This window comes from Leucopleurus acutus (genome assembly GCF_964270905.1).
Source record: "Leucopleurus acutus genome assembly, chromosome: 2".
Taxonomy (NCBI): Eukaryota; Metazoa; Chordata; class Mammalia; order Artiodactyla; family Delphinidae; genus Leucopleurus; species Leucopleurus acutus.
Genome location: NC_139143.1, coordinates 147,596,559 through 147,608,664, shown reverse-complemented (window position 1 = coordinate 147,608,664; position 12,106 = coordinate 147,596,559). Strand labels below are relative to the sequence as shown.

General features: G+C 45.2%; 1 protein-coding gene across 1 annotated transcript in view; it reads right to left on the bottom strand.

Annotated features, from left to right (window-relative positions):
• Positions 1-11,877, bottom strand: part of DHCR24 (24-dehydrocholesterol reductase) — a 35,191-nt gene extending 23,314 nt beyond the window's left edge. The window contains exons 1-2 of the mRNA XM_082833554.1: positions 11,535-11,877; positions 6,842-6,997 (exon numbers count right to left, since the gene is read on the bottom strand). Coding sequence (XP_082689680.1) covers positions 6,842-6,997; positions 11,535-11,765 — 387 coding nt within the window. The 5' untranslated portion in view covers positions 11,766-11,877. The remainder of the gene's footprint in view (positions 1-6,841; positions 6,998-11,534) is intronic.
• Positions 11,878-12,106: the final 229 nt, after the last annotated feature.

The following is a 12,106-nucleotide window of genomic DNA, read 5'->3' as shown; positions in this document are numbered from 1 at the left end:
CAGAAGAAGAGTGATGAATTTAAATACACAGCAATAGAAACTATCCAAGATGAAACACACAGAGGAAAAAAACCTTTAATGAACAGCGTATCAGTGAGCTGAGCTGCGGAACTACTTCAAGTGGCCCAACATATGTGTAACAGCAGTCCTCAAAGGAGAGAGAGGAAGGGAAAGAAAAATATTTGAAGAAATAATGACCCCCAAAATTTCAAATCTGATGAAAAATTATATGACTCCGAGCACAAGAATTATGAAGAAAACTATACCACAGCACATTGTAATAATTGCTCAAAACTAGTTATAAAGATAAAATCTTAAAAGCAGCCAGAGGAAAAAGATAAGTTACATACAGAGGAACAAAGATAAGCACGAGAAATTTCTTGTTAGAAATAACGCAAGCAAGAAGACACTGGAGGGCTTCCCTGGTGGCGCAGTGGTTGAGAATCTGCCTGGCAACACAGGGGACACAGGTTCACGCCCTGGTCCGGGAAGATCCCACATGCCACAGAGCAACTAAGCCCGTGCACCACAACTACTGAGCTTGCGCTCTAGAGCCCAGGAGCCACAACTACTGAGCCTGTGTACCACAACTACTGAAGCCCACGCACCTAAAGCCCGTGCTCCGCAACAAGAGAAGCCACCACAATGAGAAGCCCTCGTACTGCAACGAAGAGTAGCCCCTGCTCGCTACTAGAGAAAGCCCGCACGCAGCAACAAAGACTCAACGCAGCCAAAAATAAAATAAATAAATAAATTTATTTAAAAAAAAAAAAAGACACTGGAGCATCTTTAAAGTACTGAAGGAAAAAAACTGTCAACCTGGAGTTCCATGCCCACTGAAAATATCTTTCAAAAATGAAGGCAACCTCATACCCATTAGGATGGCTATTATTAAAAACAAAACAAAACCAGAAAATAACAAGTGTTGGTGAGGATTTGGAAAAATTAAGACCCTTGAGCACTGTTGGTGGGGATGTTAAAATGGTGCAGCCACTATGCAAAACAGTATGGCTGTTCCTCAAAAAATTAAAACTACCATGTGATCCAGCAATTCCACTTCTGGGTATATACCCAAAATAATTGAAAGCAGAGTCTTGAAATGCTATGTGTACACCCATGTTCATAGCAGCATTATTCACAATGGCTAAAACATAGAAGCAGCCCAAGTGTCCATGGATGAATGAGTGGATAAGCAAAATGTGGTATGTACATACAATGGAATCTTATTCAGCCTTAAAAAGGAAGAAAATTCTGCAATATGCTACAACATGGATGAACCTTGAAGACATTATGCTAAGTCAAATAAGCCAGTCACAAAAAGACAAATACTGTATGACTCCATTTACATGAGTTACTTAGAGTGGTTAACATCACAGAAACAGATAGTAGAATATGGTTGCCAGGGTCTGGGGGGAGGGGAGAATGGGGAGTTATTGTTTAATGGATATAGAGTTTCAGTTTTACAAGAAGAAAAGAGTCATGGGGATGGGTGGTGGTGACGGCTGAATGACAAGGTGAATATATTTAATACCACTGAACTGCACACTTAAAAGTGGTTAAGATGGTAATTGTTATGTGTATCTTACCACAACACAAGTTGGAAAAGAAATGAAGACAAATAAATTATTTCAGACATACAACAGCTGAAAGATTCATCACCAGCAAAATCACCATATAAGAAATGTCAAAGGAGGTTCTTCAGGCAGAAGGAAAATGAAACAGATGGAAATACAAATTTACAAAATGGAATGAAGAAATGGTAACTATATGGGTAAGTATATAAGATTTTTCTTATTATTTAAATTTCTTTAAAAGATAACTAGTAGTGTGGGGTTTATAACATATATAAAAGTAAAAGGAGGACAGCAACAGCACAAAGGTGGAAAGAAGAGAAATGGAAGCATATTATTCTAAGATTCTTATACTGTACATGAAATGGGATACCATCACTTGAAGGTAGAGTGTGACAAGGAAAGTGTATACCATAAATCCTAAAACAACTGCTAAAATAACAAAACAAAGGCTTATAGCTAGTAAGTCAACAAAAGAGCTAAGACAGAATCATAAAAATTATTCAGTAATCCAAAAGCAGACAGAAAAAAGGAACAAAGAACAAATGAGACAAATAGAAAACAAAGAGCAAGGCAACAAATTTAAACCAAACTATGTCAATAATAACATTAAATGTAAATGGTCTTAAATCTGAATTAAAAGGCAGAAATTGCCAAGATTGGATAAAAAAGCAAGACCTAATTATATGCTGCCTACAAGAAACACTTTAACTATAAAGATACAAATAGATTAACAGGAAAATGATGGGGCTTCCCTGGTGGCACAATGGTTGAGAGTCTGCCTGTCGATGCAGGGGATACGGGTTTGTGCCCCGGTTCGGGAAGATCCCACATGCCGTGGAGCAGCTGGGCCCGTGAGCCATGGTCTCTGAGCCTGCGCGTCCGGAGCCTGTGCTCCGCAACGGGAGAGGCCACAACAGTGAGAGGCCCGCGTACCGCAAAAAAAAAGGAAAACGATGGAAAAAGATACACCATGTCACCACTTAGTCAAAAAATGCTGGAGTGGCTTCATTAATATCAGACAAAGTAGATTTCTGGGCAAAGAATATAACTAGTAATAGAAAAGGTCATTTCACAGATACATGCACCCCTATGTTCATAGCAGCACTATTTACAATAGTCAAGACACAGAAACAACCTAAATGTCCACTGACGATGAATGGATAAAGAAGATGTGGTATATATATATACATTGGAATATTACTCAGCCATAAAAAAGAATGAAATAATGCCATTTGCAGCAACATGGATGGACCTAGAGATTATCATACTAAGTGAAGTAAGTCAGAGAGAGAAACACAAATACCATATGATATCACTTACATGTGGAATCTAAACTATGACACAAATGAACATGTCTACGAAACAAACAGATTCATAAACATAAAGAACAGACTTGTGGTTGCCAAGGGGGAGGTGGGGTGGGGGAGGGAAAGATTGGGAGTTTGGGATTAGCAGATGCAAACTATTATACATAGGATGGATAAACAACAAGTCCTACTGTATAGCACAGGGAACTATAGTCAATATCCTGTGATAAACCATAATGGAAAAGAATATGAAAAAGAATATATATATGTATAACTGAATCACTTTGCTGTACAGCAGAAATTAACACAACATTGTAAATCAACTATACTTCAATAAAATAAATTTTTAAAAAAGGTCATTTCACAATGATAAAGAGATCAATTGGGCTTCCCTGGTGGCACAGTGGTTAAGAATCCGCCTGCCAATGCAGGGGACATGGGTTCGAGCCCTGGTCCAGGAAGATCCCACATGCTGCGGAGCAACTAAGCCTGTGTGCCACAACTACTGAGCATGCTCTCTAGAGCTTGCACGCCGCAACTACTGAAGCCCGCAAGCCTAGAGCCTGTGCTCCGCAACAAGAGAAGCCACCACAATGAGAAGCCCACGCACCGCAACAGAGTAGCCCCTGCTCACCGCAACTAGAGAAAACCCACGCGCAGCAATGAAGACCCAATGCAGCCAAAAATAAATAAATTTATTTAAAAAAAAAAGATCAATTAATCAACAGGACATAAAAATCCCAAACATTTATATACCTAATAACAGAGCTTCAAATTACATGAAGCAAAAACTGAAAGAAGTTCAAGAGATATAAACAAATCTACAATCACAGGCAGATTTCAATATCCCCCTTTCAAGAATTGATGGAATAAGTAAAGAGAAAATTCATAAGAATATAGAAGACTTGAACAACACTATCAACCAATTTGACCTAATTGACACTTACAGTACACATCACCCCAAAACAGCAGAATACACATTTTTTTTTAAAAAGGCACAAGGAACACTTACGAAGTAGACCATATTCTGGGCCATAAGGTATGTCTCAATAAGTTGAAAAGCATTCTAATCATATAAAGTATGTTTTCTGACAACAACTAAATTAAATTAGAAATCAGTAACAGAAAGAGCTCTGGAAAATCCCAAATATTTGGAAACTAAATAACATACTTCTAAAAGACCTCTGGGTCAAAGCAGGTATCAAAAAGGAAACCAGAAAGTAGTCTGAACTGAATGAAAATGAAAAGGTAAGATACCAGATTTGCGGATGGCTCTAAAACCGTGCTTAGGTGGAAATTTATAGCACTAAACATCTATATTAAAAAAAAAAAAGAAAGGTCTAAGTCAATGGCCTCTGTTGTCACCTTAAAAAACTAGACAAAGAAGAGTAAAATTAAACCCAAAGTCAGCAAAAGAAAGAAATTAACAAAAATCAAACAGAAGTCAATGAAATAGAAAACAAACAAACAAAAAGAGAACAATCAATGAAACCAAAAGCTAGTCCTCTGAGATCAGTAAAACTGATTAACCTCTAGCCAGACTGCTCAGGAAGAAAAGAAAGCAGACACAAAATGACCAGAATCAGGAATGAAAGATATGACATCACTACAGATTCTACAGATGTTCACAGGACAGTAAGGGAATATTATGAATAACTTTATGTCAATCAATTATACAACTTAGTGAAATGGACAAATACCTTTAGAAACACAAACTGCCAAAGTTCACTGAGGAGAAACAAATAAATTGAGGGGCCCTGTATCTATTAAAAAAAATAACTTGCAGTTAAAAACTTGCTCACAAACAGAACTCCAGGCCCAGATGGCTTCACTGGTTAATTCCACTAATTATTACAGAAATGATACAAATTCTATACAAACTCCTTCAGAAAAGTGAAAAGGAAGGAATACTTCCCAACTCATTCTTTTGGACTTATTATTATAAAGCTACAGTAATCAAGACAGTGTGTTCTTGGCATACAGATGGGCGAACAGATCAATAGAACAGCAGAGTCCAGAAACAGACCTGTGTATATGGACAACTGATTTCAACAAAGGTGCAAAGGCAATTCAGTGGAGAAAGGATTGTGTTTTCAACAAAATAGGCTGGGACAATTGGAAATCCACGTGCAAAAAAAATTTTTTGGGACCCATATCTCACATCATATGCAAAAATTAACTCAAAATGGATCATAGTTCTAAATGTAAACCCTGAAAAATATAATACTGCTGGAAGAAAACAGAAGAGAAAACCTTTGTGACATGGAGTAGGGCAAGATTTCTTAAATAAAATGTCAAAAGCACAAGCTATAAAAGAAATTATTAAATCCGACTTCATCAAAATTAAAATTTTCTGGTTTTCAAAAGACAAGCCAAAGCCTGGGAGACAATATTTACAAATTGTATATATGATGAAGGTCTTGTTTCTAGTAAGAAAACAAACAACCCAATTAAAAACTTTTAGCAAAAGACTTGAACAAGCACCTCACCAAAGATATACAAAGGGCAAATACGCACATGAAAAGATGCCCAATATCATTCATTAGTCATTAGGAAAATGCAAGTTAAAACCACACTGAGATACCTACTATACACCAACTGAATGGCTAAAATTAAGACTAACCACACCAAGTTTACGATGACATGGAACAACTGGAATACTTGCGGGAATGTAAATGCTACAGCTACCTCGGAAAACACTTTGGCAGTTTTTAAAAAGTTAACCATACACCTACCATATGACCCAGCTATTCCACTGCCGGGTATTTACCCAAAAGAAACAAGAGCATATGTCCACCCAATGACTATATACAAACTCTCCTTGCCACTTTGCTTGTAACAGCCCCAAACTGGAAACAACCCAAACATCCATCAATAAGTGAAAGAATAAACAAACTGTGATATATATATATATAAAATATATATAAAAACAGAATGTACTTCTGATACATGCTTCAACATGGATGAATCTCAGAATAATTACGCTGAGTGAAAGAAGCCAGACAAAATAAAAGAGAGTACATAATGCATGATTCTATTTATATAAAACTCTAAATACAAACCCATCTATAGTGATGGAAAGCAGGTCATTATTTGCTTAGGGATGTGGGGAAAAGAGGCAGGGAGGAGCCTGAGGGAGGGACTACAAAGTGGCATGAAGAAACTTTTGGGGTGGTGGTTCATTGTCTTGATGGTGGTAATGGTTTCACAGGTGCATACACATGTCAAAATTTATTATCAATTGTACATTTTACGTGCAGTTTATTGTACGTCAAGTATATGTCAAGAAAGCTGTTAAGGGAAAAAAGGCACAGGGAAATTAAGCAACTTGGCCAAGGTGTCACAACAAAATGCCATGACGTGGATATACCATATTTAACAACTCACTACTATTCGATATTGTGTTGTCTTTGATTAAAAACAAAGCCGTGACACAATCTCTCTCTCTGAGTTGTTTTTGATTTAAGTTTATTTCCCTTTTCCTTGAGCCCAGTTTCAAGAAGTAGAAATACGAGATAGGCCAAAGAGTATGCACACATCTAAGGCTATTAACAAGTGGGTCCCCAGAAAGCTTGGAATGAGGCCCACCCTCTGAGCCACCTCCACAGCCCAATTTTTACCAGCATGCTTCCTTACTGGGAAGAGGTAAATAGGTTCATTTTTGTCTCTCATTTTTGCCCATGATTTCCCCATCCCTGTCTTCCTGTAGAACTGCAGATAATCAAAGAATCCCCCTGAGCTCTCACTTTGCCCACCTGTGAGATGGGCTATGACCATTCTCTTCCAAAGCTGTGAGGCTCTAGAGGATGGCAATGGTGGCCAGAGCCTTCTGTGATGACCAAGGGCCTTGGTCCCGTCCACTCTGAGACGCCTGTGGTTAAAATCATCTCCCCGTGAGTCATCTGCACCAGGGGCAGTGCCCCACCCACTCCCAGAGCCAGGGAACCATGCCACTCTCACCTGTTTCTTGGTGTCCACCTCCAGAATGTCCATCAGGTTGATCATGATGTTTTTGTGTGTCTTCTTGTACTTCCCAACCCGCAGTGAGACGGTGAGCCAGCCAGGGCGCCCTGTACACATGAAGGTCTTGCTGCCCTGCTCCTTCCATTCCCGCACCTGCAGACATGAGAAGAGGCTGAGCTGGGCCTGCCAGAGATCCCCTGGGCAGCTCACGGCCTTGCTTTCAGGAGAGGGAGCTGGGAATTTACCGAGGCCCTGAATCCTTCCAGGTACCAGGAGGAGCGGAATGATGAAACACCCACTGGCCCTATCCTCTGGACTCTCCCCGGCTAGTGAGGCCGACAGAAAAGCCAAAGTGCTGCCACATCACAAAGCAGAATGAAAAAAGAGCAAGAGAACAGGATCAAAGCACTTTGAAAACATTTATTCTCACTGCAAAGTTCAGGACAGGTTTCGTAATGGTAGTAATAACAACTGCACAAATGATAACTATTTACTAGCTGCCATCATTGTACCAAGCACTGCTGTATCTTGTCTTACTTAATTCTCACAACAACCCCAGGTGCCTGGGATGACCTGCCTCCTTTTGCAGACGAAGAAAATGAGAGGCAAAATAACTTGTCCAAGGTCACACAACCACTGAAGGGCAGAGCCCAGATTCACCATCAGAACTAACTAACTTTAGGCCTGGAAGGATAAATGGGCTTAAATTAATAGTCAACAGAGTAACAGCTAACATTTACTGAGGCTTATTAGGTGCCAAGCCCTGTTCCAAGCATTTGCGTGTGTTAACTCATGCATCACTAGCAGGGGGAGAGAACAGGCAGGGGAGGCCCACCAAGCCAATGGAAGGAAGAACTTTTGCAAAACCCTTCTGTAAGTGACCAGAGCACAAAGTACAGAGAAGAAATGGCCCAGGAAATGACAAGCCCATCAGGAACATGGGAGGAAGCATGCCCTTCCTGCTGATGGACAAGGGCAGGGAGGTGGATATCTGTTGCTGTGACCTGCGACCACCCATGTCCTCTTCATCTGCTTGTAACACTCCCATCTTCCTTTGGTCCAGGGGAAGGTGATTCCCCTCCTGCCCCAGGACGTGGGCACATGACTGAGGTCTGATTCTATCCCCCTGGCCACAGTGACTGGTTCAGGGATGGGTCTGTGATCCAAGTGAAGCCAGTTAAGACCGATCCTGGGAGAGGCCCTCTCACTTCACTTGGGTTTGCTAGGCTGGTTGGATGTAAGCCAGAAACTGCTGGGGCCTCCGCAGGGAGACGCCCTCCCTGAGAGTAAAGTCAACTCAGAGGAAAGCGGAGCCAAGGGATGGCAGCTGGAGACGAATCCTGGATCCGGTGATGTCTGAGCCACTTTTACTCCTGGACTTTTCAAGACCTGGGTCAACGAAGTCCCTTTTTGCTCAAGGCAGTTGGAGTTGGTTTTCTATCACTTGCAACCAAGAGTCCTTGGAAGAAGCTGGATTGAAGCTGGTCAGGCAAACAGTTCAACGTGGGGAAGAACTGTTCTGTGATTGGAGAGGCCAGGGTGCCAGGTGAAGCAGAGGTGTTCGCGCAGAGGGGTGTTACTGAGGAAGGGATTCCTGTGAGTAGGGGGTAAAGGGATGACCAGGCAGACCTTGCCCCTGCCTGACTCTGCAGTCCCAGGACTTAATACAAGATCAGAGGTGTGGAGGATGGATTGGGAGAGCTGCATGCAGCCTGGAATGGGAAGGGGGGCAGTGGGGCATGAAGTGAATGTGGAGACCATCAAGCCTGAAACATTGGTTGGGTTGGATCCTGACCCGAGCCAACCAAGATTTCGGGCAGGGAGGCAATCCTGTGGAGTGTTGCCCTTATGACTAAGGGCAGGCCAAGGAGAGGTGGGGAGGGCCCAGGGAACAGGCAACTGGTCAGGTAGCTATTATCACATTCCAGGTGTGAGTCAATGGAACCAGACCTCCAGGGTGGAATGAAATGGGCTGGGAGAGAAGAATGTCACAGTTCAGGCTCTGAAATCAAGCTGACCTGAGTTCCAGACCCATTTACTAGCTATATCATCTTGGGAACAGGACTTACAGTTTGAACCTCAATATCTCCCACCTGTAGAACAGGTACAAGACCTACCAGGGTGGTCCTTTTCCGGTAAGCTGCCTGAGGTGACCTCTAAAAATGATGTGGTATTCACTTGACCCAGAAAACCCCACAAAATCATGCAAATCAAGAGGTTCGAATCTTCGTGTTCACTTTAAGAACACTGCTGAAACTGTCCAGGCCGTTAAGGGTATGCATAACCAAAAAGCCACCAAGTATCTGACGGATATCACTTTACAGAAGCAACGTGTGCCATTCTGTTGTTACAATGGTGGAGTTAGTAGGTGTGCCCAGGCCGAACAGTGGGGCTGGACGCGGGGTCAGTGGCCCAAAAGGAGTGCTGAATTTTGACAGCACATGCTCAAAAATGCAGAGAGTAATGCTGAACCTAAGGGCTTAAACGCAGATTCTCTGGTCATTGAGCACATCCAAGTGAATAAAGCCCCCAAGATGCGGCACAGGACTTAACAGAGCTCATGGTCAGATCAACCCATACATGAGCTCTCCCTGCCACACTGAGATGATCTTTACCGAAAAAGAGCAGATTGTCACTAAACCAGAAGAGGAGGTTGCACGGAAGAAAAATATATTCCAGAAGAAACTGAAGAAATAAAAACTTATGGCCTACGGAACTTCCCTGGCGGCACAGTGGTTAAGAATCCTCCTGCCAATGCAGGGTACATGGGTTCGAGCCCTGGTCCGGGAAGATCCCACATGCTGCAGAGCAACTAAGCCCATGCACCACAACTACTGAGCCTGCGCTTTAGAGCCCGTGAGCCACAACTACTGAGCCCACACACCACAACTACTGAGCCCATGTGCCACAACAACTGAAGCCTGCGTACCTAGAGCCCGTGCTCCACAACAAGAGAAGCCACCACAATAAGAGCCCCCGCACGCCGCAACTAGAGAAAAGCCTGCGTGCGGCAACAGAGACCCAATGCAGCCAAAAATTAATTAATTAATTAAACAAAACAAAACAACAACAACAAAACTTATGGCTTGGGAATAAATGCCACACACAAAAAAATGCAGGGCTTCCCTGGTGGCGCAGTGGTTGAGAGTCCGCCTGCTGATGCAGGGGACGCGCGTTCGTGCCCCGATTCGGGAAGATCCCACATGCCGCGGAGTGGCTGGGCCCGTGAGCCATGGCCGCTGAGCCTGCGCGTCTGGAGCCTGTGCTCCGCAACGGGAGAGGCCACAACAGTGAGAGGCCCGCGTACCGCAAAGAAAAAAAAAAAAAGCAAATAAAAGTTAAAAAAAGAAAAGACCTAAGTTTAAAAAAAAAAAAAAGTGTTGCTGTGAGGATGAGAAATAATGGTCATCAATGGCATGGGGTGTGGCACAGGGCAGGTCCTCAGCAGCGGGCCAGTCTGGCAAGGCCCCTCATCTTCCTGTCCCTAGTGAGCCCTTTGGTTTAGCTTAGGTTCCTAAGCACTCACTGTGCTGCTTTGGGCCCCGGCCCATGGGATAGAGGGGAGTCAGATAGCAGTCTCTGCCTTCAAGGAGCTCACACTCTGATGGGGCAGACAAGCAGGTAAATCAAAAATCTGAACACATAGAAAGAACTAGGTAACAGGGTGCATTTGGGACAGAGGGTAGGCTGGGCTCTGGAGCTGTGACTGTGACCAGCGCAACCCATGGCAGCCTGAGTAAAGCGCTTCCAGATGTTGCCTGCTCCCACCTGGCCCAAGGTCTATCCCTCACAGGGATGGCTCTCCGCATCCATCTTCATGCTGTTGGAGGCAGAACCCAGCCAGCAGCAAACAGAACATGGAGGCTGCTACACCTGTGGCGAGGGTGGCAGCAGGAAACAGAAGCTCTTTGCAACCTGACGCCAGTAAGAGAGGAACATAAGGAGGGGCAGAGGGAGCCAAGAAACTGCCCAGGCCTGATGCCCAGGCCTGATGCCCATGCCAGCTGTGGCCATGAGGGAGGAGGCGCGGCTGTGAGCGGCAGCAGGGGCAGGGGTTCTGTGGGTGCTGACACAGGGGAGGACGTATAGAGTTACTGGGAGGTGGGCACTGCCTTGTCAAGAGTGAGCGCCTGGCGCAGGGTCTGTGAGGCTCCCCACCCTGCTGTGGGGCTACCTTCTCACTTTAGTCCTCTATTACAAGAAGGCGGAAAGCTCCTTCTTGCTAAGGAGTAAACTCCAAACTGAAGGGCCCTCCCCAACCTAGTTCCAAACTGACTTTCCAACCTTCTGCCTCTCTTCTCCTATGCTCACACTTTCCCCCAATCACTCCCCCTGCTTCCCAGTCTCCAGCGCCAGGTGAACCTTCCTGAAGACCCCCTTCTCCTCTGAAATCGATTGGGCCGGGTGAGAGCTACTTGAGCATGGCTCACCTACCCTCTCTTATGAGTCTTTACATCCCTGCAGATCCCCGCACGTACTCTGCACATAGTAGGCACTCCATAAATGTCGGAGCCATGCTCTGTTCTACTCTTTTGCTTACTCCATTCCCTCTCCGGAAGCACCCCTCCCCCCAGTTACATTTTTGTTTAGTTCAAATCCCGCTCAGACGCCACCTCCTCCGTGAAGCCCTGGCTCCCCTGCGCCGCGCACCACTTCGCGCCTGGCTCCCGCCCCACCCGGCTCCGCTCACCTGCTTCTGGATGTCCCGCACGCGCTGCTCGTGCAGCCGCGGCGCGCTGCTGAGCTTGAACACCACCCAGGCGCGCACATAGTAGTAGATGTCGAAGATGAGCGAGAGCGGCAGGAGGAAGAGGCACACGAACACCCAGCGCTGGTGGATGAGCACGAACTCCAGCCCCTTCACGCGGACCCAGAGCAGGAAGAGCAGAGCGCACACTGCCAGCGACACGGCGGGCTCCATGGTGGAGCCGGCGGCTCACCGCGCGGGGGAGGGGATGCCGGCTCGCGCCGCTGGTCACCGCCACCCGCTCTTCGCCGGCCTGCGCTCGCTGCTGCCCGCGGCCCGCTCCCCGCGAGCCCCAGGACACCTCGCCGCCTCGCGATTGGCTCGGGTCGCAAAGGTTCGGTGGGCCGAGACCCGGGTGGTGACCAATGGCGAGCCGCGCCGGGGATCGGACCAGGAACCTGCTGCTTTTATTGGCTGCGGGAGTCAGGCCGCTCCACCCTCTTCTCCTCTCAGACACGCTGGGAGGGGGTGGCCGGGGACCCTGGCGCTGGTGGGGTCTACGGCGCTCTGCGGCT